The sequence below is a fragment of the Hoplias malabaricus genome, chromosome X2 (genome assembly GCF_029633855.1).
Source record: "Hoplias malabaricus isolate fHopMal1 chromosome X2, fHopMal1.hap1, whole genome shotgun sequence".
Lineage (NCBI taxonomy): Eukaryota > Metazoa > Chordata > Actinopteri > Characiformes > Erythrinidae > Hoplias > Hoplias malabaricus.
The window spans coordinates 44,703,091-44,729,740 of NC_089819.1; the positions used below are offsets into that span (position 1 = coordinate 44,703,091).

Here is a 26,650-nt window from a genome sequence, read left to right on the forward strand (position 1 = left end):
AAGAAATGGTTCGGTCCTTCACATGCAATATACAACATATATTAAAAAATTACACAATAAAGCCCTATTCAGACAGGATTCGCTTTACGTAGTGAACTAATGTAATGTTGCTTTACCACAGGGCGTCAGTGATGTTTATGGTGGATTTGCACTGGAAGAAGAATGTTTGGTGTATATAACAGCGATGGGAGTGGCTACTTGATTTACGCCTGATAGTGGAATGTTTATGTGTATGTTTATCACAGTGTGAATCATACACTGCAGTGCTATTGGAGGGTGTATAATGTCACTACTGTTCTGAGAACAGTCCACAAGCAAAAATATCCAGGCCTCAATAACCTTCAATTATCTTCTTGTCTTTCATAACAGATAATGGACGAGATAATGACAAAAATTCTAGTAATTTACACTCACTTGTAATCTTTCATATCCTTATTAAACTGTTTAATATTAGGATACACATTCATAACACAGATGTCGACGACTATCCTGCACTCCTTTAGGACGTCTTGTGGATTTGAGTGTGGAGTGTGGCTCAACATCTGAGGTTAGCTGTACATCTGATTTATTCCATACATTATTACATCATAATGAAAAACTCTTTTATGTATTTAACAGAATATTCTTCCATATGTCCTTTCACATGGGATTGGTATAAACTGGGGTTAATTTTAGTATAAACTTGTTCATTTTACTGGTAATTGTACAGTAGATAAAGTGCTCTGGAATCTTTCCTGAAACAGAAGCATGCACTCTGAAAAAATAACTGAAATGGTCTATTCAGACAGTATTAAAATCACTGAGATACCTCAGCAATAATTACATTACCCCATTCCACAGTTAAAGCCAAACCAGTCCAAATATGGCTTAATACATCATTGCTCCTTTATATGAACACTCATTTAAATAAATAGAAAACTGAATCAAGCCTGCACATCCATATAAATTACAACACCACCCTCTCCTGATAATCTGCCAGATTTATTTTACATCAAAATAAGTGGGAAGCACTGTCCAATATGGTGCTTAAATTCCAGTTTCAGCTATAGCCTGTCACATTGCCTCAGTTTTATATTGAGATCAATGAAAGAGACCGTGTTTGATTCTCAATCCAAGCTTAACTCCAAATGGGAAAATGTGCTGCACCGAAATAAATGGGAAAACATAGGTTCCAGAAAAACAGCCCACAAGCCAAGCATCTTCCCCAACCCATGTAACAGCACAGCCCTCCACAGTCATCTGTCTTCATTAGGCCAGTGTGTTTGACCTGTTTTTCTGGCTCTTTGTCACACAGAAGAGGTCTGCAGGGACCTGGTGTGTAGGCTACACTTAGCACAGTTAGCTTGGGTCTACACAAGGCCTCAACCTTGATACAAATTACTCAGACAATTACTGACAACAACAGACCGGGTCGAGCCGATAGTAGACTGCCAACAGGCATCCTGTCACCGGGCAGTTTAGTCGAAGACAGAAAAGTGGAATTAGCAAACACAGGGGGAGACTTCTTCTTGCCATTCACCTCTGTTAAAGACATCAATGCCGTGAACTGGATTTGATGGAGACTGTCAGACATTGTTGTATTTCTGAATGAGAATGCGTCATTCTGTCCAAATTTAGAACAATTATCTTCAGAAATGGACGGAGACTGGGGGATAATGAAGAAATCTCCGGTTCACGCTTGGCGATGGGTTTTTCATGTGTGGAGCGATTGAATATTTCTGAGATTGGCCAAAGTATCCTGTGGCCTGCAGGAAATTTCTCTTTGGATATTATTTTTCCCTTCAAAAGAGCAGATTTCCTTTCAATGCTGATCCTTCTACAAGGTGCCTCTGTAATCATTCCCTTTATGAGGGTCAGTGTGAGAACCCTGCTCGGTTAAAAAAATCGGAAAATTGACAGCTCCAAAGATCAAGTGAGGCTTTTATTTCCCTCTGGTCTTTCATTTCATCCAGTGATATTCAAATCAAACTCCCTGTGACTGATGCAGTCTAATCTGTCATTCCACTCTCTAGCCAGAGGCACTGCGTTTCACACACTGGTAGAGATGCTGTCAGATCAGAGTTGTCATGTATAACAAAGCATGTTTAAGGGATAATTAGGGCCAGATGGCGGTTTCTGGTGCCAAGCTAGACAGACAGTCCATATGCCCGTCTGTGGCACATCTGCATGACTGTAAGCTAGCCTACTCTCACAAGTGTCAGTCACTACGATCTCTATAGCATCCGTGACATGCTCCTCCTTTGTTAGGATGAGTTAATGATCATATGCTCCTACAATGTGGTGCTACAAACACGGTCTGGGCAGTGGGCCTTCTACCACAAGCCAGTGTACAACAAAAGGCTAATTCATAAAGAGCACAACAATCAGGAGAGTAACAAAGAGCAAAATTCTGTGTGGGATAATTCCAGTAAAACCAATGGAAAATTCCTATAGAGTAATTGAAAGTACCAAAACAAAACAATGAACAATGATAACAAATAGCTAGTTCTAGACAAAATGCTGTTCTGAACTACTGACAACCCTCACAATATGTTTTAATGCTGTTTATCTCTATATCTATAAAGATAAATATTTTCATATTGTCTAGCCTCATGGCTAATTCATAAGTACACAACAAATTGCTCATTCATATACAGCCGAACAATCAAGCTGGGCATTAAATGGTAATGATCATCTAATTATGTAGGCTTAAGCTGCTGTTTCTTTGACTGTGTTACTGCTGATTTGCATGTTGATGACCCTCGAGCTGGACGTCTTTCAAAAAGACCACTCGAACCAGCGCTGAAAAGCTGCCATACTGTGTGGCCAACAGCACGCTGATCTAATTTTCTGCTAAGTCCATGAATTAAGAGTACGAGAGTGGTGTTATACAACTCATTTCCATATATTATAGAGCAGGGGGGAAAAAAGACATCTTTCATAAATAGACTCATAAAATCGATACAGTCCATGTAACCCCATCTGGGTAATTTTGAAATGAACACTGCGGACTAATTCTGGCAGAAGGGCTGCCAGTAACAGTAATACCGGCATTAATATCCCACAGCAAATCTACACGAACAGGAGGGTATTTGGCTCTCCGCCCTCCCCATAGCACTTTATTAACTGTGTAGAAATAGCATATAATGCTTTCCATGTTCCAAAACACACAGCTGGCGTTCTGGGGCCTAATTCGTCATTGTTATTCAAGAGCTTGCTTGCCCAACACTTAAAACAAGATCTTTCTAGATTCTAATTAAGCACTAAGGTACCTCCCAAGGGTTCTGCTTTGGCAAAGCAAAAGCACTTTGATTTATGTAGCACTTTGTTGTTAGCACTCGCAGGCTCGCCTGTTGTGAACACACCGCTGATGAGTATGTGCATAGAGCAATTACTCATATTTGTTAATTAACTCCCGCTAACAATGTTTTCCTCCACATTGTGATAAAAATGCAGCAGATTGAACACAAATATGCCCCGTTATTTCATGTCTCCACCTACAAGCAATTAAAACAAAAATAATTTGCTGTCTATTGAGCCCTCGCTGGGAGGGGAAACTTTCGAAGCATACCAAATAACGGCCGTTTAGCCAGCACAGCCAGCAATCACACACTACTGATAGGCTTTTAAAGCTCTAATTAGCTCTCAACCTTGTGGCCGTCCGACGGCATCCCTCTAAAGCTTGCGCTGGAGAATTACTCCAAATATCGCTGCACTCCTCGGCTAGCCCTTCAGCCTCGCAGTCATTAGATACAAACACTCTCTCCTGCTGCTGAATCACTGAAGTTAGCCGCTGCTTTCCTCTCTCTCTCTCTGTCTCTCTCTCTCTCTCTCTCTCTCTCTCTCTCTCTCACACACACACACACACACACACACACATACAAACACAGCCAGAGCACAAACAAACACTCTCCTGGCATCATGTCAGAGATTAAACACAGTGGTAAAATTTACTGAGATCAGATGCTAACATAGTACTGACACACACTAATTCATAGCCACAAACCTAACCATGACTCTCCATCATTGCAATGTTGCTGGAATGAAACTCCCATTTTCCCACTGAGATTGGACACACACAGACTGATGCTAGATGAGCATTGTCGTCCTAAGCATTACTGAGATTAGACTCGGTCTAATTCAACTTATGCACAAGTATTTTCCCTCCAAAAAGATGCAATTTTGTCCAAGATTCACTGATATTGGATGCAATTGTTTTGCTATTTCAAGGTCAGTATAAAATTAGCTACATGATGGTGTGCTAGATGTTGTGTTTGTTGTAGGGCTGGACGATATGGTTAATATATATATATATATATATAACAATATATTTCCTAATTTCGGTCAATGAGATAATTCAGATATCGTTATGAACAATAAAAAAGCCACAGAAAAACTGTCAAGAACTGAAAGCAACATCACCATCAAACAAAAACCTCTTGACTTTGTCAGTATTAATATTTTGTAATTAACTGATGGCAGTGCCCTGTAACGACGTAATGATGTAAGAAAACATTGTATCTAAGAAACTGTTGAATGCAATAAATGACAAAAAAACAACTATTTGTACATATGTATTTGTTGTTTTTATTTATTCATGTGTCTGTCCGGCTCATAAATATTCAGTAGCAAATTTAAAAAAGTAATTTCTCATAAAACATATTAAAATACCTTCAAATGTTGCTAGCTTTAAAGCTCTGGCCTCGAACACATTCACAGCCTGCTTGAGAATACATACACCAATTAGGCAATACATTACTCATGCATTATTTCTTGTACAGTAAATGCAGAGTCAGACTGAAACTGTCCATTTCTGTTTCTACTTAATCTCAACTACCTCTATTACAGTGGCCGAGGGACAGAGATAGAGCAGATAGCAATTTAATTGCCTTCAGCCTTTGACAGAACACAGATGAATAGGCTTCACTTTCTTTCTTTCTTTCTTTTTTTTGTGAGGGAGAGCAAAAATGGCTGATCACCAGGGTAATTACAGATACTGGAAGTCAAACAGAGTCAGTGTTTCCTTTCTCTAAGTCCCCTCTGCTGCCTCATTAGCTGCAATTGTAACCTTGTTGTTTTTTTATATCCTGAATTTACTACATTCCTCACAAAATGCTGGTGTGGACTGGACTGAGGGGTTGGAGCGAGCTTGTGCAAACACTGTCTTTATTTTCACGTTTTTTATTTCTTGAAGTCTCTAGTCTCCAGCGATTTAACGCATGAGCCAAGAAAGCAGGAGATGAATGCTCTCCTATGAGCCGTTTATTAGGGGTGAGTTAAAGGGGGGAATGGTTATAAAACAATACTCCATTGAACTCAGAGAGACTTTGCATTCAAGACCTTCTGCTACTGTTGAAGAAAGCAGCTGGTCTGCTACATCTGGTGACCCCAGGAAGACTGGACAAGTGAACACATACAGCCATACACTCACAACAGGCTGAAGTCTCGCTACAGCAGAACACTGGAGATCTGCTGAATTACACGCTATCCGGAGACTGTGTGTTTATTTTTATATGAGCACTGGCAGTACTTTAATAATTGAAATAAAGAGGTGCTCTGAGACTGAGAGAGGTAACAAGTGAGCTGTAAAACTTCCAAATTCATTTCACTCGAGCTGAACATTTTGTTGTTGTTGCTATTCTGCTACAAAGGTCTTGTCAGAGCGCACGGTCAAATGACAGCACTCTTCAAAAGTGACAACCTACCCGGCAATTCAAAAGGCGAGCTCACCACTTATTTCGGGCCTAAAAGTCACAGTAGACTGTGGAATAACACACACTTGAGAAAGACTTTTCTTTCAAATGTTTGTCCAAGAAGAGAGAGCAGAAGATTATAGGGCAGGTAAATCTCCCTTCATAAAACCCAAATGGTACACTGTTGAGTTAACCTTTCATACAAACGATTTTTTAAATGATTCTTGGCTTGGACATGAGGTACTTTTCTTCCAATTGTTTATGTAGATGTTCTGTATTTTATTAACACTGATACATAAAGGTTGCTATTTCTGCCAGTACTTTTCTCTGTAATCATGTTATTTGCTTTTATTTAGTACTAAGATTAATCACACAATAAGCCCTGAACTTATTCCAAATCCACCTCAGAATGAAATCCACAGTGTGTTGCTAAAACTAGGGGTGGGCGACATGGCACTAAAATAATATCAGGGTATTTCAGGGTATTTTTAGTGATAACGACATTTTTAGTGATAAACAACTTTTAATAATTAAGTGACTGTAAGATGTTAAGATGTAAATGTTTTAATTGTAAATCTGTCAACCTTTGATTAAACAGACAACAGTAACTTACCAAGATTGTGATTTGTACTCTGAAATAGTCATAAAAAAATAAAGCTAAAACTAAAAAATAAACACAAAGTGCAGAAAATGTAGTGCACGCAACTATTATACAGTGGAACCATTACTAACGAACTTTCCAAGATACGAACCGGGCATTTGAATATTTTTTGCCTCCACCAACGAACCATGACTCTAGAAACGAACCCAAGCCTCCGCCGAGGCGGTGGCTGGAAATGGCCACTGACCCCAATAGGCGAGTCTCTCAGTGCCCAGACTTGAGTGAGCTTTGAGGATTAGCAAATTGTAGTTTTAGCAATTTAGCATTAGTGTAAATAGCAGACATCGAAATGCGTGCTAAGTTAAGCCGTATCTACGCTTCGTCTCCCCACATTCACCCACCTACACTCTGTTATTCCACCCACCCCCCACCTCCCGTCATACAGCCAGTGCCTGTGTTACTCCTCCAGCCAGTCGTTTATTACTGTTACCACTGTATTTCTTTTTTATTTTTAGTAATGCTACATGTATTTTTTTACTAATCTGAGAGTTTTGTAAACATATATCAGTGCAAAAAGATGACTTTCGGGGTGGGGCTGGAACGCATTAATTGCTTTTCCATTATTTTAAATGGGGAAAATTGACTCGAGAAACCAACTTTTCTACTTACGAACCGGGTCACGGAACGGATCAAGTTCGTAAGTAGAGGTTCCACTGCAATAGATGCTGTGCTGAGTCAGTGTAGTCTGTCTGCTGGGGTTAGAGCTTACATTGGCTGTTGACCTCTCTTCGCTGCATTTTTGACTTCCCTTGTACTCAACTGGGTGCCTCTGCTTGAGCTGTTGAAACAGATGAGTATTTACCCATATATACACGCCCCCTAAAAGCATTATAAAACAGATCGTATTATCAAAGCGTGTACTCTCTCTAGTATCTCAAAATGATAATTCTGATCCTTTCAGAAAACAGGCTCATGATAAAAGGTGAGAGAAAGCTGCAAGTGAGCAGTCACAAGCTTTCATAAAACCACACGGCGTGTCTAAATTTTCACGCTCTCTCATAATGGCTGGTTAACCTTGCACAACTGTACTGTAACACTTTAATCAAAACCTGGTTAATGCTCAGATGATACGACGTAATCCTTCGGCAGCTTTCAGCAGCCACGTCAAGAAACACACAGAGAAGGAGCGTGAAAAAATGGAAGGAAAGAGAGAAAAAGATCTTACGGGTCTCTGGAGACGACTCGCTCAAGTCCAATTTACCTGTGCAATTTAAAGGAGCCGTGAGGAGGATGAGGAGCGTGAGGGTTGGGGAAGGTTAGCGATGCTTTTCATCGATCTGGCAAGTTAAGCAGTTATGTAGCCAAAGATGCCAAAGCGCTCAACACTAGCTGTCACCAAAGAACATCCATTTAAAAGTGAAAGCTTTTATACTTAAGAAAGCTTGTAAAGAGTGAGCAGTGTGCCAGTGAGTCTGGTAAAAGCGTTGTTTATGCTACAGCGAGAAAGGCCATTACAGTCCGTTTTTTATTATATGATTAAATGTACCAAGATATGTTTGGACAACTTTAAAGACAATATAAACTTCGCAAAGTTACTGCCTCACTTTCCTCCAAATAAGATATTGATTTAGTATCAGTTTTCACCTTCCTTGCCCTGGTGTAGACAATTAGCTGGACAGAACAAAGCTAATTTCAGATCTGACACAAACACTTACACGCCCTTCGCTGCTTGAAACATGGTCCTGAGCCGTGGTCTACCACTCTCTGCGTTCTAATAAGGGTTTCAATGAAAAAAAAGTTTTAAAGCCACTTATCAATAGAATACTACTAGAATCTTATGAGTAACCAGTAGGGGTCCTGAAGGGCTGAAAAGACTATTGTACTTGAGGCTTATGGAGAGACACCTCAAACTGTTCCCTAAATCCACCAAAGCCAAACCATTCATGACAATCACAGTGACAATCTTAATACAGAGTTGGATACTGGAGACTAGCTCAACATTCATAATGACGTGTGCTTTTCAACAGAGATACCTTTGATCAGAAAACGATGGATAATATTGGTTATCTACACTGCCACCTTACAACTCACCAATCATTAATTAATAATTAATTGATATCAATGCAAAAGTTGTAAACAGATCTGCCGTAATCATGAAATTTTAGCTGATGGCAAACTGTCTTATAAATACCCATAAAAATCTGATATATGGCCAATTATAACTATAAATAAATTCTGCAATTTAACACTGTGCGTGGCAGCCATAAACAGCCTCAAAGTGGGCAGCCAGTCAGTAGGTAGCATTGCCTATAGTAGAGAAGCTTAAAATGACTATGTGACTATAGTAATATCCTGTCAATGTTCATTTATTTTGTAGTTTGGCTTTGCATAAAGTAGTGCAGATGTTAAACAGTGAATATCTGCATCATATTGGACCCATATGCATAACATCTGGATCATACATATATTTATGATTGGCAGATACATACATTTATACAACCATGTTTATTGTAGGTTCATATTTTCTAGTAATAGTGGCTAGCTATATTAGTTCTTAGCTTATTACAACATTTTAGATCCAGACTAAACACGGCTCAAGCTCAAAATTACCTCCCGCTGTTCTCTAGCACCAGTCAGAATTCAGACGGCCTATTATGTTCATCGGTAAATGAGTTTTCCGCTTTCATTTACTTACATGCATTCGGCTCACCTTGACTGATAAGTGCAACCAGCTGACATTTGGTTTGTTGTGAGGTAAACACAGGATTTTGAACACTTACACCCAAGGGAAATAATTGTGGCCAAATTAACGAACTCTCAATAGCTGAAATACTTGCAATCAAATGATTATGTAATAACAGACCTGGTTCGAAATATCAAAACTGTGAAAAATAAATTTGCAATTTAGATACAGATCGTGGCATCAGCGTGGCTCTATGATTATAGCTACTCAGAATTCTTTTTGGCCAACCTGAGCAACCTTACACTCTTCAGTCTGTCAGCATCATTGGCAAAATCAATAAAGTACTTCTGCCTATGTTTCATGTTGCAATCAGGGCCATCTTTCTAAAACTCTTCAGCTCCAACCTGAGTGGTTTCTAAAGGCGAGGTAGTGGGAACGTATGCCCCCACCCCGTGTCAATACTTTCTCCATAAGCTCCAGATGGGAACCAGCTGCTCAGCCTCCCTAATATGACTTTATTAAAACCTAAATGCAACATTCAGTCGCTGCATAGTACAGAGGGACGGGCTGGTATTTTTGTTAAGGATGCTTCTGAGGCCAATAAAAATCACATCAGCAATGAAGCAATCACTGTACGATTTTTGGAAAGCAACTACAAAGCAGCCACTCTCTGCTTTTAATACGCGCATGAAATAAATATCAGCACTGAGGGAAACCATATGTTTCTATGAAAGGCTCACACTGCTTCAATCATCTTTTCGCATTTTTTTCTTCCCCAGAGTGAAGTTCATGCTCACCGAATCCTCTGGTTTTAGACTCTTTTCTTGTTTTTTTTTTTTGCTCAACATCAAAACCGAGAACGTGTCAAAATGGGTAACAACACGATCAGCCTCAAACCCTCTTTCATTTAGCCACATTAATAAAGAGAGGAGCTGGAAAAGGAAGAATCTGCACGTTGTCGGCTTTGCAGGAAACTGGAGGTTTGTATTACAATGGAAAAACATGCAGTCGTGGACACGAAAACAATTTCATGGTTGGTGAACTGGAAGACAGTGCAAACATGTGTGTGAAAGGTCCCTGTTTTCCTCCATGTGTCTGATTCACTATCATCTCAACACGTGCTGTAGTCAAATGATTAATTGCTTCGAGTAGTTCTGTCAAGCAAAGCCAAAAGGATGAGCTTCCAGGCTTTTAAAAACCAGCGTCCTTGGAGCAAGGGAGTACCAAGAAAGCCCGATTTTGTTCAGGCCCCGGCTGAAAAGATAACAGAGCATCTTTTACTAAGCGACTCTTGTGTCGTTCGGATGTACCAGACGTTTGACAATGAACATTTGGACCAAAGCGAAGGGCAGAAAGCCATCATGGAATCAACTGCATTAAAAAACAAAGCTTCATGATGATGATTTGGGGCTGTAATCTACATACAGAGATAAAACAAATCCTCTCAAGGGCAGGACTCTGACAACTGAGAAAAGAAGTGAGGGAATAAAAATGTGTGACAGTCCATGAGAGACAAAAAAGCAAGAAAATGTGCATAATATCTAACATTTCATTTAAAATTATGGCAAATTGCATTCCCGGGGAAAACAAAGGGTCCTTATTCTTATCAGTCTAATGCACTCCTATAAAAGATCCCATTAAAATCCTGGGAGAGGATGATGGTGCTTTTCCAATTTATATTAGCTCTTTTTGTAGAGACTATTAAAGTTTATTTATTGGGTGAAGATGACTTTAAATGGCATCGTATCTGTGCTCGGGCAGAATTGGATTAGGAGAGCGTTGGACATTACCCCGCTACCTAATAATTGCGGATGACGTTTTTGGAAGGAGGTTGGTGGGGGTTGTGGGTGGGGGGTGGTTGAATAGGGCTTGCTGGAGTATCAGTAACTGATGACCTTTCTAAGCCAATAGCAAACACACACATGGTTACCCAATTTCCATAACACAGCACCCAGCTGTGCTTGAGGACCTTTCCTGGTTGGGAAATCCCAGAGAATCGCAGGATGAGAAAAGATAAACATGGCAGAGTGGCAGTGGCGAAAGAATGTCAAAAAAGAACCTCTGGCCAATCCACACTCAAGCCCATGGCTTAATACGAAAGTGGTCCTACTTTTGTCGAGAAGGTGGGGCGAGGGGGGATAAAAAAAATTGGTTACTACCCCCAACACACCCCCCAGGTCATTCTTGGTGTGTTCTGTTTGCACATTCAAATGAGTCTTTTATTTACTCCCACTCTCTGAACTCTTTGCTCACTGAGCCCTACTAGTATTTGAACACCTGCTGTTTTTGTCGGTCCATACGGGGGCAAGCATGAGCCGCAGTGGATTGTGGGTGGGTGTAGCACAACAAGGAACAGCCAAACAAAAGACTAATATTCAGATCGGTATGATTTCACGTCATGATATCAGACACTTCGTTCTCCTGCCACATTAATGAGGCCACAGAGTTCTCTCTTGAGTCATCACTATAAATGGGTGTCAAAACACAGACTGACGACTGAGTGAAATAAAGAGGATAAAAATGAGTAGAACGAGTAGAAACAATTTGCCCAACTAGAAAACAAAACAGGTAATAGCTAGATATATTGCATCACTATCTGCACTGATAGTATCTCCATGGAACAAATTGGATATCGTGCACAGATCGCTTTTTAACTACCAGTTTAAACTGAACAAAGCTGAAATGGATAGGTATCTCGTGTCAGCCTTTGAAATAGAACTGTTGGTGTGCAAGGCCTAACATTTATGGGACGAAATACTTCTCGAGCAGAACACTGACAAATGACTGAGTAGTTCTTAGAAAACAGCACAGAGAAATCGCTGTTCCTGGGGCAATGAGACTGTTTCCTTTAATAAATCAGTGAGGTTGAAGTTGTTGGAGGGAAAAAAAAAAGCAAAACGAGGTTGGAAAGAACAGCCTTTTGAGCACTGAAAATATTGTTTTTAAATAATCATTAGACCCCTGCAGCTCCAAATATAGACCTAATTATTTGCACATTTTCAAAAGAGACATCTGCAAACTGTAGAAAGGATTTAGTTGGTGCTGCTAGTGAGATCTGGAAACACATTTGATACTGTTTCTCAAATGTCTACAATATTCATCCAATAACGGCTGGATCCTAGGGTGCACTGTTAACAGATGTTTCATTATGTTCTGCTTCTCTGGCTGTAAGGTCATAAAAATTTGAGTGCAATTACTAATCCAATTATAATTTCAGAAATTACATAAAAAGACCACTGACACAGGAAATCGCTATATACTGGTTTGCTGATTCTGCTAATTGGGACTGCAGATTCAAATGAGATGAATATATTCATTGGCTGTGTGATAGCAATCTCTTGGGACGCACTTGACTGAATAACCAGGTCTGCTGCCAAAATAATAAAAAAGACCGTCCTAGAGTATGTAGCATTTAAAAGGCTCATAAAAATGTCACCAGTTAAACTGACCAGGCCAGCCATCTGAAGTGGCTTATTATATGTGTACCTGATGTTGTTAAGACATGCAAATATATTTTCCATACCCTTCTAGGTAAAAGACAAGGGAGGTCCCAGGCTCAGCTAAACTAAAACAACATACAGCCAAGCTTACCACGGCGTTATCAGAGTTGTAACTGGAATATCCCATCACCAATTTGACCAATCATCATTCCATACTGAAATCTATTAAACAATGAGACTTTGAGGAGGGCTTTGGAAAAGGGCCAAGTTCTGAATTTCAGGTCGCTTCCCAACAAAAGGACAAGGACACTCTAAACCTTCTCCACATTGTTTCATTGGCACCAGTGCAATGTGAGCTTGTTCTCTTTGAGCTGCCAGAAAGAGGAGGACGAATTCCTGACTAAAAAGAGCTTTCAAAATCTTTGTCCAAAGCAATCTCAGAGGACGATCTGATGACACTTTTCAGCATCTCTTAATCAATGCTGCTTTTCTCTGCCTCCTTCTCTCTTACACTCTGTGAAACATTAACATGTATTACACACACACACACACACACACACACACACACACACACACACACACACGTGTGTGTAAATGACCTAATGATATCCCGTGATAAAATAATGTAATAAGACCCCAGTTTCTTAGACCAAACAGACATTTGAACAGACACTCATTTGAAAGCAACCAGGCTACAGTCAGCCCTCAATGTTCACAGAGGTTAGGGGCACAGGACATTTGTGAAAGCAGAAATACATTAAATACTACTACTCTTAACACAGTTGACCACAATCAACACACAACATTGCACTGCAGCTGATTTCACTATATGAAGTATGTCTAAACATCAACCTCTACTTCAAGGGTCTTCACTTTCTTCTTTCTTTTGGCTCTTGGGATCTCTATCAGAAGCATTTAAAGCACTAGGATTTGGACCCATGGTTACAGATACGCCAACCACTGAGAGACAAATCACACATGTTCCCACCATAGTTTGCAACTGAAACTTTTTGCAAAGTTTAACCTTTTATTAATAACTTTGCATATACAGTAGTAAATGTATAACGTTGGTAAAAATCAATATTTGTCACGCCTTTATGTCTATGCGTGTCACCTGTGATGTCCTGAAAAAGCTGCAAAACTCCAAACATTTCCCATACAGCTAGTAATGGCAACCTGTCCATAAAAGAATAAAATCTGCGAAAGGTAAACCCACAAATGTGAAGCTCTGCCTATTTTTTCAAACAAACATAAAGAGAAAAATGAAGGTTTTGGCAGTTTTTGGCTTTATTTACCATATCCCTTGCTCTCCCGCTCTCTCCCATTTGTCACTCAATAGCCCCAAACTGTCTCGGGTTTCAGACCACAACCTACACACACATACATGAAGCTTAAGCCCACAGTCAGGAAGTTAATACCATGATACATAGTTAGCTTTGAACCCTCCAACACATAGTGAATCACAGTGAACATGCGTGTTTCATGTTCCAGTGCATGTGTGCATCTCAGCTGGAGCCTATAGATTGCCTTTTTAGTTCTGCAATGGATTTGTACTTCGAAAAGTGTTAGCACATGTGTCGAGCATTTACAGCCTTTGGTTTTAATAAATGTACACTCTTAAAAATAAAGTTTCTAAAAGTGGGTTCTTTGAGTTCATTGCATAGAAGATTTTTTTTGTTTTGCTTTTGTTCAAGTTTAAAAACCTTCATAATAGATATAGGTTCAAATCATTTGTTTTTCTTTACGTATAGCCAGGTCCAAATACTGCCAAATGATTCTTTGTAATGCTCCTATATATAAAACCATTGTCTTAACTCAAGAAACTGTGACCCATTTAAAGATAAAGACTAACAATGTAGTACACACTGTTGTTGAATAGCCTTAATTAATAAGCTTGAGAGTTTAAAGAGTTAAAAAGTAAAAACTATTCCTTATATATGTATATATATATTTATCCTCATCTGGTTTGTAGTCTTACTGTATCTTAGCACAGAGGACTATGGATAGTTTTATGCTTCTAGCTTTGTCTTTTTGAGTAATAGCTACTACCCTCTTCTGGTGAACTCCAATTCACCACCATGAAAGGAAAATTGATGATGTTTGAATTGTTTGATGTTAGCTTTTTTAACTATTGTAGAAGTCTATAATCAGTGGAGCTTAATAGGACATGAATAAATGAGCAAGCTGATCCTCAGAACATCAGAGAAATGTAAGAGAACTCTCTAGGCTCTTTACTCTATTCACACACACACTTCCCTGCCATAAAAAGACAGTGGAACCAATCAGATTCGCCTCCATTTTTTCTCCCAACTTTGAGATTACTTTTGTGGTGGTTCCAGACCATGACAGCTGGAACAGAGGGTAGATTAACAGTATAAAGGTTCATGTTTGGTAAGATAATCAGAAGCAGTGAGGTTAAAGATGTGCTCTATAACAGCTGATCTCATCTGGCTAATGGCGGGTGTCAGCTCCAGATTAGCATAATTACTTTTATCAGCTGCACAACAGCAGTCTATAGATAATCAATCACATGGGAGATTATAGGTGAGTGCTGGAACTGGGTGAACAGACACTATCAATGAGGGGATTCTCTCTCAACCCATACATACACACTAATACACACACACATACTCAGAATGGCAGATTGGTCACATTACTGATACACTTGCAGTGGCCTTGGTCATACAGCACCACACGGGACACAAGAGTATTATCTTTGTGTTTCTATTGAACAGAGCAATCTCTCCGCCACACAAATCTCAGATTTATAGGATACATTTATAGGGTATATTTAGAGGATATATGACTACAACTGCTACCAGTGAGTGACTCTCTCGTCCTGGAACCACAATCGCATTACAGTCCAAGTTCATCTAGGACAAGAATCAATAGAGAGAGAGAGAGAGAGAGAGAGAGAGAGAGAGAGAGAGAGAGAGAGAGAGAGAGAGAGATAGCGAGAGAGATGAGCACTTCATTTGATTTCAGTTCATCTTTCTGAAGAGAATGTGATATGATTGGAAGGTCATTTCAGTGCGTGTCTCAGTGTAGTTCATCTTTCTGACATTTAATGTTCACTGAGTCCAGTAGTGGTACATTCACCAGCATCCACTTCTAGGGCATTACAAAGAGAGTGTCATGACTGTGACTTGGAACTTCATCCCATTGGTTCATTATTAATTTCAGTAATATAAGTTAATGATGGATGACTAAAGAAAAGAAAATGAAAGTGTACTATGTCCGTTGTGGGGTTTTTTTCATGAAAAACTTCATATTTTAGAAGTAACCGTGTTTTGTTTTATTTTAATAAATCAAAAAAATTAAAAAAAAATTTTCACGAACATTAAAATCTGTGTAATAATTTTAAGTCTGTGGTTTTATAAAGTCTCCTAAAATGACAGAAACCCAGGATGTTCTCTTCTTATATACACTGGGATGTTATTATTACTATACTTAAAACCACTTTATCATACTGTCCACTCTTAGTAGAAACACTATACAAAAATGTTAAGGCTTAATATTGGCTAAGTTGAGTGTATCGATTCAAATTTCACCATCTGTCGTCACATTATATGTAACATGACGTTGTTCTCTTGTTTGGCAAATCCTAAAGGCAACAATCTCTTCCACAGTTTACATTTTATGACTATCGAATATTATTAAGTGATGAAAAAATCTAAAATAACGTCTGGACGTTTTCCTGGACGAGCCCAGCTCGCATCAGCCTAAAGAAACATGAAGCAAGATCTTCACATCTGCTTCCTCTTCACCGAAATCTCCATCTAAAGAGCTGTCATTTGAAACCTGATCCCTGAAGCCCAAGATTGTTTTCCTTTCAACACTTGATAATTCTGGCAACCAGCATTTTCTCTCACTGCAAATAGAAGGCCACTTTGTCTGGGCAGCCACCATGGCAACAGTTATCAGTGTTGTTGCAGTGTTGCTAAGGAAGTGTAGGAACCGACAGAAGACTGGAGCTAAAAAAGCTCAAAGGCAAAGAAACAATCCGAAACACTAGGTCTCTTTGCTGATGTGACATACACACAGCTGGCTTTCATAGGCAACTGAGACCAGCGCGTGAAGAAATTAATAAATAAGTAAAAGTTAAATAAATCTTGCATAGCTAGTCCCTGAATGCGTGGTACTCTCAATCTCTCTCTGTTCGACTTTGGGCTAAAAATATTGTCTTTTCTTTCTCATCTTCCTCTCTGGAATCGAGCAGAACTTGACAAATCCACCAAAATATTCTCTGGACTGACAGAGTGCATTTGGAAAAGGAATTGGAACATGTCTGAAACAGGTATTCACTTCTTTAAGATGTAAAACCGACCTGGATTAAGGATTAGTTTACATCAATCAAGCTTTGAGAAGAACTGGGCCACTGCGCTCTGTGCCCAGGGTGTGTTCATGTAAAGTAGTGTTTAGACAGGTGCAGAACAAGTGTATCTATGCAGATTTTGGGACAAGCACGTCGGTGTTTCTCTTATCGTCGCTGAAGGTATAGGTAGACTCAGGCACTATCATTCTGATTGATTTTCCTGCAAATTAATATCCTCTGTGGCTGTATAGAGTGCTATTAGCTCCATTACACATTTGAGTTACTCCATTAGCATTGAAAAAAATGAAACCTATTAAGCTGTTAAGTCATTTAACTCTTGGAGCCAGTCTCTCACACAGATTAAGGCTAAAACTAGACTACATTTGTATCACAAGTATAGAAACATTACTGATATTACTGAATTCCGAACTAGCCCCAATACCAATAAAATCAGCCCAACGTAGTGCTGGGTGAGATGAGCGCAAATCAATATCACGATTAAAGAACAGTTATTTTTGTTTTTGTATTTTTGACCCTCATAGTTCAGTGATGATGCTGGTACTGTAAATATGCTCCAGTATTAAACATGGGATATTTTTTCTAATGTTGCTGGGAGCTTGTTCCTCTCATGTGTTTTGAGCACTGTTTATATTTGGTGTGATTGTGCTTTGGTCGCTTTTCTCAGCGTTTACCACTGACTCCTTTTTGTTCAGTGTCCTCTTAATTATAGTCAAAACACAGCACGTCCAAACCACAGATGCTTTGTTTTTCTTTGCTACGAGCTGCTCGAGTCACTTGGTCGGCCTCATGCGTTTAGGTTGCTTCCATGTGGCAGAGAAGGGCAGAATCACATGACTACAGCTTGGTAGCGTGGTTTTAAAGGGACAGTACATAAACACACAGTGGGGACATAACAGAATACAAAAAAATCTATATAATCGATAGACAATATGATTAAATGCCCATCCCTAGCCCAACATGTTTATTATATACTGGAAGTAAACATTACTTGGTGTAATTCTCTGTGTCTTATTAAATAATATTAAAATGTATTATTCCGAGCTGCTGCAAATTATTAAATACTCTAGGCAAGTAGTATTGCACTTGAGATCTATAGTTATTAGAGTGGGGGATCTAAAGAAAGGGCTCAGGCAATTTAAAGTCAATAGAAATAAAGTAAAATAATAATAATTTTGTGAGCTAAATTAACTATTCTTGTAGAACTGAATGTCACTGACCACATTAGCTTGTTTGATAGCATGCTACAAGCAGCCCAACTAATTAGCAGGCTTCATCCTAAGTGTTTAATAAGACCTCTGAGATATTAGTCATGCATTAAAAACCCACTTATAATTGGGAGAGGTCTGTACAATGTGTTATATGTAATGGGCTGGAGGTTATCCGTTCCGAGCAACACCAGGAAACTATATTTACATTATAAAGTACAGGAATAAGCTTGATCCACATTACATGTAAATGTAATGCAGTTAAAATAAATAAAGAGTTTATTGGTATGTGAATGTAAAATAACCTTAGATTAAGGGTCATTGCAAATTATTTCAGTTCAGAGTAAGTTCATAGGACAGTTCCTACATGTGTGGAGTTTATAAGAGCATTACACTCTTATAAAGGAAAACAATCAGCCAGAATGTAGGTATATACTTTTCCAGTGTAGAGGGTGTATGACGAAATGATAGCAGCTGTGTACACTCTAACAGTGCAAACACAGAGAGGAGTGAGTTTAACCCCTGCATGCCTGACCCATCACAAAAGAGTGGTGTAGCCTCGGGGAAAAATGTGTGTGCCACAGCACGTCTGAATGGTTGTTTTTGTTTGCTTTTGTGCTGGGGTAACAATGTGTGTGTGTGTTTGTGTGTGTGTGTACATGGGAGTAGAAGGGTCTATGAGTTTAAATACCTTTGTAAATTACCATCTCTGATGGTTGTCACCTCATTTCCTTTTCTCTTTTGTTCTTTGTACAGGAGCATGAAATAACAGTTTCCAAAGGCTGCAATCAGGCCTTTGTTCCAACAATTCCTCCCTTACATTAAGTTGAAAAACTCCATTCTCTATTATGTGCTGGTCGATATGTGTAATTAATGACATCTTTCTGACTAGAGATTTGTATCAGGAAGTTTATTGTTGTTTTCTTTGGTTTAATTCTTCTATTATTTATATATTTAAATATTTACATTTCAGCTTGGGCAGCTACAGACATCAACTTTAAAACACAATTGCAAATAAATAGTAGGTTCCCCTTTAAATCTGGTTTCTCTGAGGCTATAAGTGCAATGATATTGTATTACTATTGGTAAAAGACTTATAATTAGTGATAAAGATCAATAAATCCATGGCTAACTATTGTCATGCATCATCCTTCCAATATCTAATCCGGGAAATGACACTAAACCCAAGCTAATCCTGATAGCATAATAAAGACTCCAATCCCTTCCTTTTGTTTGTAATGTATTTATGATTTGTTCAATATGTTTTGGTGAACAGAGAGGAAAATAAATTATTGCTTGTTCCACTGTACTCCTTTTCTGAGGCAATTTGTCACGAGTGTGTGTACACACTCGCCATCTGTTAGTACAAACCCTCACTAGAACACACACACACACACACACACACATACTTCCTGACACAAAGTCCAGTGGTGTCGCCATGGAGAAAGAGAAGCACAAAGAGAAACGTCCATTCTTGCATAACTGAATGAAGCTTTTCATTAGAGATGGAGGTGGGGGAGAATGAGAGAGAGAGAGTGGGAAAGAAAGAGAGAGAGAGAGAGAGACAGAGAGAGAGAGAGAGAGAGAGAGAAGGCCAAAAATGCTGACAATCACCAAACTCTGGCCAAACCCAGCTCAGAAAAACGCTGTCTCATTATTTGTAATATTATTACTTGTATCTCGTCCTTTACAGACATTTTCTTTGGCCAACCTGACCCATCATTAATAAAGCCAAGATTAACAATTGCGTACTTGAACAAACTCATTAATTAGCTATTTGTGCACACGATTCAATCTACTGTGAACTAGTAGAGGGCACATTTGGACACATCATGGTAAACCTCACATACAAATATAACTAGTCTTCCTAATGGCTTCCATATGACCATAAGGCTAGAGCTGTCAGTTTAGTGGGTCAAGTCTGACTTTGTCAGTCCAGCATTGTTGTAAAACACAGGCTAAACAAATCAAAAGGCCCTAGTGTAGTATACTGACATTCAGAAGCTCTTGAAAACAACCAGAGATCCCATGGCACGCATTTGAGCACACAAGTTATAGAATTCCACTTGACTTCCAGCAAAATGACATTACCAAAACAGAATCGTCCGAAACAATGTAGGCATGTGTTCGCTTAAGCCTTTCAGAAGTGGGCCATTTTTCTTGTAAATTTCCTTTGACTGCTACCACATGTGTGCTCTGTCTAAACTGGATGCTTGAGCCCAAAACCACACTCATTTACCCCAGGACCATGGTGCAGCGAACCGGCCCACAGCAGCCAATCAGCAGACTTGTGGACTGGGGCCTTTAACTTGATCCCCGAAATCCCGCCAGAGCCCGTCAAATCCTAAACCACACAACCAGCAGTAACTCAGACCTAATAATGTACCTCAGGGTAATTCATTCTGAATATCAAAAGAAAAAAAATCAGAAATAACAGTTTCATGCTGCCAGTGAACTGCCAGTAAACTGTGATTGTGGCCCTGATTTCTTCCTTAATCCCAGTGCCACCACATTACAACTCTATTTCCTTTCGCTCTGTGTCTGAGGGCATTTTAACTGAGGATTGAGAGAGTCCCTCATTTCGCACCCCCTTTCATCTCATATCTCCTTTCCTTTTCTCCTCATCCAACTGTCCAGCGTCAGCCACAACTTCATTAGACCTGAGTGCGGAGCCTAATTAAGGTCCTTGCCATTCATTTTGATACGGCTATAGATTTAAAGCAATCTGTGACTTTTTCAAAGAGCTTTGGACTTTGCAGGCATTAAAATGGAATTAAGACAGAACTTCTGTAAAAGAAAAAAGTGATTTGAATAAGAGCTAAAAGACTTTTTTAAGACTTGAACCACCTAAGGCTGTTGGAAGTGATACAGCGTGATCAAAAGTAGAATATCAACACAAGAAGTGTTTAAATGACTGCAATACGGCCAACTTTCTAATCCCACAAATAATGAGAAAGTCTAAGTGACCTATATTACACTACTAAGGCATCCTTGAAAATGCCCTGTAACCAATGGATGATTGGATATGTTTCTAGGGCACATCTGTGGGAATAAGCTCATACCACGTTTATCAAGTGCATATACGACCTCTTTAAAATGTATTATATAGTTTCCATATGTCATGCATATGCATGCTGAAATATGCCAATATACCTTCATTCATTTAATTTAAAAGAGACTTATTTAACATTCGTCCATTCATTCTCTTTAAACACTTATCCAGTTCAGGGTCACGGTGAGTCCGGAGCCTACCTGGAATCATTGGGCGCCAGACAGGAACACACCCTGGAGGGGGCGCCAGTCATTTGCAAGGCAACATACAAATATTCACACACACACACACACTCACACATACGGACACTTTTGAGTTGCCAATCCACCTACCAACATGTTTTTGGACCGTGGTAGGAAACCGGAGCACCCGGAGGAAACCCACGCGAACACAGAGAGAACACCACATTTAACATGTTTTCCTCAAATTAACACAGCCCTCTGTGGTCTTAATGAAAAATATATGTGTAACACTTTAGTCAAAATAACTGTCGGATCAAACAACATAGCACTTTTCCTACCCTCTCTAAACAGCCCCATTCAGAACGACTGGTTTCGGGGCCTGTTCCTTTAAATGAGACTGAGCCTCTGTTCACTCCAAACGGCAGAGACCAGGAGTAAAGAGCAAAGAGCAGAAAAGCTGTTTTTAGTCCTTTTCACTGTTTTCCTTCTTCTGCATTATTGTTTTTGCCATATTTAATCTGTACATGTATTTCTATGCTCATTGTCTTTGTTTTGCAATCAATACAGGCCCAGCACTGTGATTACTGAATACTGAAGTGTCCTCTATCTACATTAGACACAGCATAAAGTCAGAAATCCATTACTTTGAGACTTAATAAAAAAAAACTAATTTAAACAACTGTTTTATTGAACCGTTTGTAGGTTGTGATAATAATGTAAAGGTTACAATTAATGTAACCTTTAAAAATAATATAGGACACTGTATACAATTCCATTATCTGGTTTCAGTTTTTGTTCTCAATCAGTACAGCAAAACTAATAGTTATGTTGTCTGAAAATAATAACAGTTAGGGGTTGTGATATGGTTCTAAAATTATATCAGGATAAAATATAAAGTAATATCAGGATATTTCAGGGTATTTTGGCGATAACGACATTATTGGCGATATAAAAAAACACTGAAAAACACTTCTATTTATTCCAAGAACACACCATTGAAACAAAATCAATGTTACACTAATATTAATTATAGTAAATTAAATCTATTTAATATATCTCAATAGTATGACATGGTTTTATATATATATATATATATATATATATGTATATTAATTATTACAAATGTATCAATCTGTAAACACTTGCTTATTTTGTAAACTGTAACTTACCAAGATTCTGATTTTGTATAAATCAATAATGTATCCTATAAATCTACCACACAACCAAACTGCAGAGAATTGTGTGTGCACATAAATGGCCAACAAAAACAACTATACAAGTAAACCTTCACAGTAAATCACAAAACAAACACAACTGTGCTGAGTCATTACGTAAACAAGTCAGAATATAATGATTATCACGTGTTCATTTTTTATAACATTTTAAAAATAATGACGATGTTATCGCGAATGATACGATATGGCACAGATCTGAACTTTTCTCCCATAAAAGACACAGAATACAACCTGTGTCCATCTCTAGCTCCCCTAACTAGTCTCTCTTCATTTCTTCTTCCAGTGCCTTGGAAACAACATCTGACAGACAGGGGAAAATGGCACAGTAGGACTTCTACATTCGTTCTCCTACTTCTAGTACTGCAGGGCTGAGTGACATGACAAGTCATTATGCCCTGTGTACAAAAGGACACTTCCATGTTTTGTGTTCTACTGCTCTATAAAAGAGTAGAGATGGAAGCAAAGTTAAAGTAGAGCATAGAAGTAGAGTTTAAGAATGGTATCTGGTTAATAATCTGGTTATTAAAGATTACATACATGACAACTCCACTTAAAGGCAACAGAAACACTAAGTAGTGTTCCTTAACACAGAATTGTAAAACAAACACATTACTGCAGCTTCAGTAGTCCATTTGTGAGTATTAGACCAGCAGTTACACCACAATGCTCCTGATGTGGTGTTTAAATTCATGTAGTTGGACCCATGCCTTAGCTCTTCTAAATGAACTGGAGGGGGATTTGTTCCTCTGTGTGGCGCATTTATCAGTCGTTCGGAAAATCTTTCAGATCACATCACACACTTTTATCATCTCATCTTTTATCACAGGTTGGACACTATGCCATCAGCCTACAAAGAGTCTGAAAAGACTGAATGTACTTTTCAGACTCTGCTGTCGTTTGGATACCTGTGAAAGTGCTTGGGAACCATGCTGATCTTTCTGTGAAAACTTTACTCAAGTGGCTCAATGGCAACATTTCCAGAGGGCTCTCACAACACTGAGGCCCCCAAATTACACAACTGCTCCAATGAAAAACATTCCGATCATATCAACCCTGATGTGGCAGGGCAGCACAATCCTCTCATTGTCCAGTAACAGGAGCTCTCAGCTCTTTGTTTGGGAGGCTCACATAACTACTGGTTTACGTGCGTGTAAATCTCTTCTTAATCAGCCATCATAGCCTTAATGCAATTTGACACTCTTCATTACAGTGTGGATTAAGTTTTAGTACAAGCAGTCTCGACATTACATTGTACTTATTTTCTTTGTAACTACTAGTTGTCCCAAAGAAAGTGGAGGAGACTTTGGCAAACATTTGGAGAAAGAGTATATAAAAGGTGAACAAAATGGCTTTGAAAGTATTTCAGCACTATCATAGTAGTATTTTAGTATGCTCTTGGGCATACTGTGGAAATCATTAATATTAATAACTACCCAACTGCTTATTTGTTACAAATAGAGCATGATTAATGCCTATTTATTAGAACAGAAGGTTTTGCAAGGTTGTCTATTCAATATGGCATCACTAGAAATAATTGTGAAAATACTGCGCATAATGGAAGTATTGTGATATTAATTTCTGCCATATCACCCACCCCTAGAGCACAGTAAAGTAAGGTAAAGTGCATCTGTGGTTAATCTGGCTCTCTGTTTCGCGAAAAACTACCCACATAGTCACCTACAGTCTACGATGAATGTTTTCACTGTTAAAACCAATGCGCTGAAAGCACCTGATTCAAAGATGTAATGGAAAATATGGAGCATCGGAATTACAAGCAAACTAAGTTAAGCTGAATGACAAACTATGAAACCAGTATTCACTACATTCCTGTCGGTGCGGAAAAAGATGTTTTCACTTAGAAGAAGCCAAAGAGAGTCAAGTGCATTTATGGCAAGAACTCTTCCACCTGCTTCGCTAACTCACTGGTGCAAATTCAGAAAAGAAGTGGGAGGAGGAACGTGTCCCCTCCACTTTTGAAATTACACAAAATACTTGTAGAAGCTGCAGGGGTCATTTAAATGTGCAAATGAGTTTTTAAACACAATACAGTATAAAAACTAAATTCAAAACAGTTTACTTTTCACTTTAGTTAAAGCTAGTAACCACAAAAACAAAGAAACATTAACTTGTCTCTAGAGACATTGCCATACTATGAGCATTTTTTGACTTGTATCAATATAAATATTATTAGTCACACTTTTCTACTTCATTACCATCAGGTTTAATATTTTGTTACGAATAACAGAACTCAGATCAGTTTATGTAATTCAGTAAGTGGACACACAAAACTGCTTTTGTAACAGGCAACATGCAAAGCTTTATTCTTCCCTTTGATAACATTGTTTGTGAACATTTTCATATGTTGCAAAAGTTTGTGTGCCCTAGTTCCCACTGCATGTTTAGTTGATTGTTCAGTGAAAATTAGTCAGCACTCTATTAACAGGGAAAATACCACCCAAACTACAGTTTATTTAATTCATTAAAAATATTAGAAAAGCAATGGTGTATATATAGAAACCTCTGCATAAAGCATGACACATGATATTTAACGTTGGTTTAATTCGAACAGAATTTCGAATAGAAACAGCGTGTCGCTGTAGAGAATGAGCAAACAACTTAATTTACCTTAGAAATGCAGGCTACAATTACAGCAAAGGTCTCCAAACTTTTGCATACAGCCTATAACACTATTTAAAAGTGCCCCAAAAAGCCTACTTTGCTGACAGTGTTAAATTCCCGTTGCTCTGACTGTGACTGGTTCCCCCTCCTCTGGCCAGGACCACATTTGCACCCCTTTCATACTGATAATAAGATGCTGATCAAACTCTACTGACCACGTAACGACTTTCTTTCCGTAGTAACATTACTGTATTACCCCAGGTCATGTTTAGCCCGCTACCTCTGGCTCTTACACTGATGTGACCGAGTGTGCAGCAAACTTTAGCCCACCAGTGTGTTAAAGAGGAGAACGAAGAGGTGGAAAACCCAACTCCCCTCACCTTGTTGTAGCCATAGTAGCCCAAACAGTGGGAGAAATCCAGGCTCTCGGGGTGGTTCCCCGGATAAAAGCGTACATCCATGTTTCCCGCCTCCTGCACGAGGGAGCAAGCGCTAGTCCCGGTTTACAATCCGCGTAAGCGATAGATAGAGGAGAGAAAGAGAGTGGGAGAGAAAGACACTGCGAACGAGGCTGTATACGAGCAGGAGAGAAAGAGAGAACGGAGGAAAGAAAGTTGTAGTAATCCTGGTCTACACGAAGACGTTGGTTGAGTATAATGTTTGGACGAAAAAAATACAATGTTCGTCTGTTTAAGCGCCAAACCGCTGAACACAAAGAGCACGCGACCGGCGAGGTAACCTCCACTTCACTCAGTCTTCAACGGACTGACAGAAAAGTAGTGGGAAAACAACGAAACACTGAGGAAAAACGGACAAAAACACGCCGTGTGGTAGTTTTCCCCAGTTCAGAGTAGCGTCTCTGTGAGCATCAGCGCTCTTCAAAAGCCAGCGTCTTTTAACCAAATTAGCCCCTGTGGTAGTTGGAGTTTGGAGTCGCCCCGCCACAGTCCGACATTATCCTCCAGTTCCAGCCTTCAAGCCCCTCGCTAGAAACTTGTGAGGGGTCTCAGTTAACATTAAGGTTACTGCGCTCTCAGTGTTCTCCTCGCTACATCAATCTCCATCAGCCTGTTGTTCCTAAAACAGAATGAACCACAGAAGCGCGCCGCCGACCGTGACCACGCCTCCAGGCGGGCATAGCCACGCCCCGCGAGCCACGCGACCACGCCCCTCCACACAGTAATGACAACAGAAACATACAGGGAAGAGATAAACATGGCTGACAGCTAAGCCCTTCATAAACAGTTATAGACATTCAGTGTGTAAATCGGACTTGGTTCTACTTGCTCATTTTTTCTTTTGTCAAATCTGATAACGGGTTTGTTAAAATAAAGTTTGTAACCTGTTGACAAAAATGTTAAAGGGGCAATAACTTACTTGAATATAATTTTTACATTTGTGTGTTTTTTGGTGACAAAATCATTGTTCAGAAGTCTGTTTTAACACAAATTCCCCCCCTACAAGACTTCCTTTTATTTTATTTATTTATTTATTTTTGTGCACCTTTAAGATTGATAAACATCTCCAAAGTTTGTAGACACTTGGAGTGTATTCAGCAAAACATTGTTTTTAGAGTTGAGCCCAAAGTGTACTTAAGGCCAAAGAGTGAGTCATTTAAAAGTACT

The 26,650-nt window shown here is 39.1% G+C and overlaps 1 protein-coding gene across 2 annotated transcripts in view; it reads right to left on the bottom strand.

Moving 5' to 3' along the window:
* The window catches only part of LOC136677165 (TOX high mobility group box family member 3-like), a 130,568-nt gene that overhangs the window by 43,623 nt on the left and 60,295 nt on the right, over positions 1-26,650 (bottom strand). Inside the window, exon 1 of one of the 2 annotated variants that reach the window (XM_066654605.1) lies at positions 25,406-26,081. The exons of the other annotated variant lie outside the window; for it this stretch is intronic. Within the exon in view, the coding sequence (XP_066510702.1) occupies positions 25,406-25,486 (81 nt within the window). The 5' untranslated portion in view covers positions 25,487-26,081. Of the gene's footprint in view, positions 1-25,405; positions 26,082-26,650 lie in introns of those variants that run through there. 2 annotated transcript variants of the gene reach the window in all.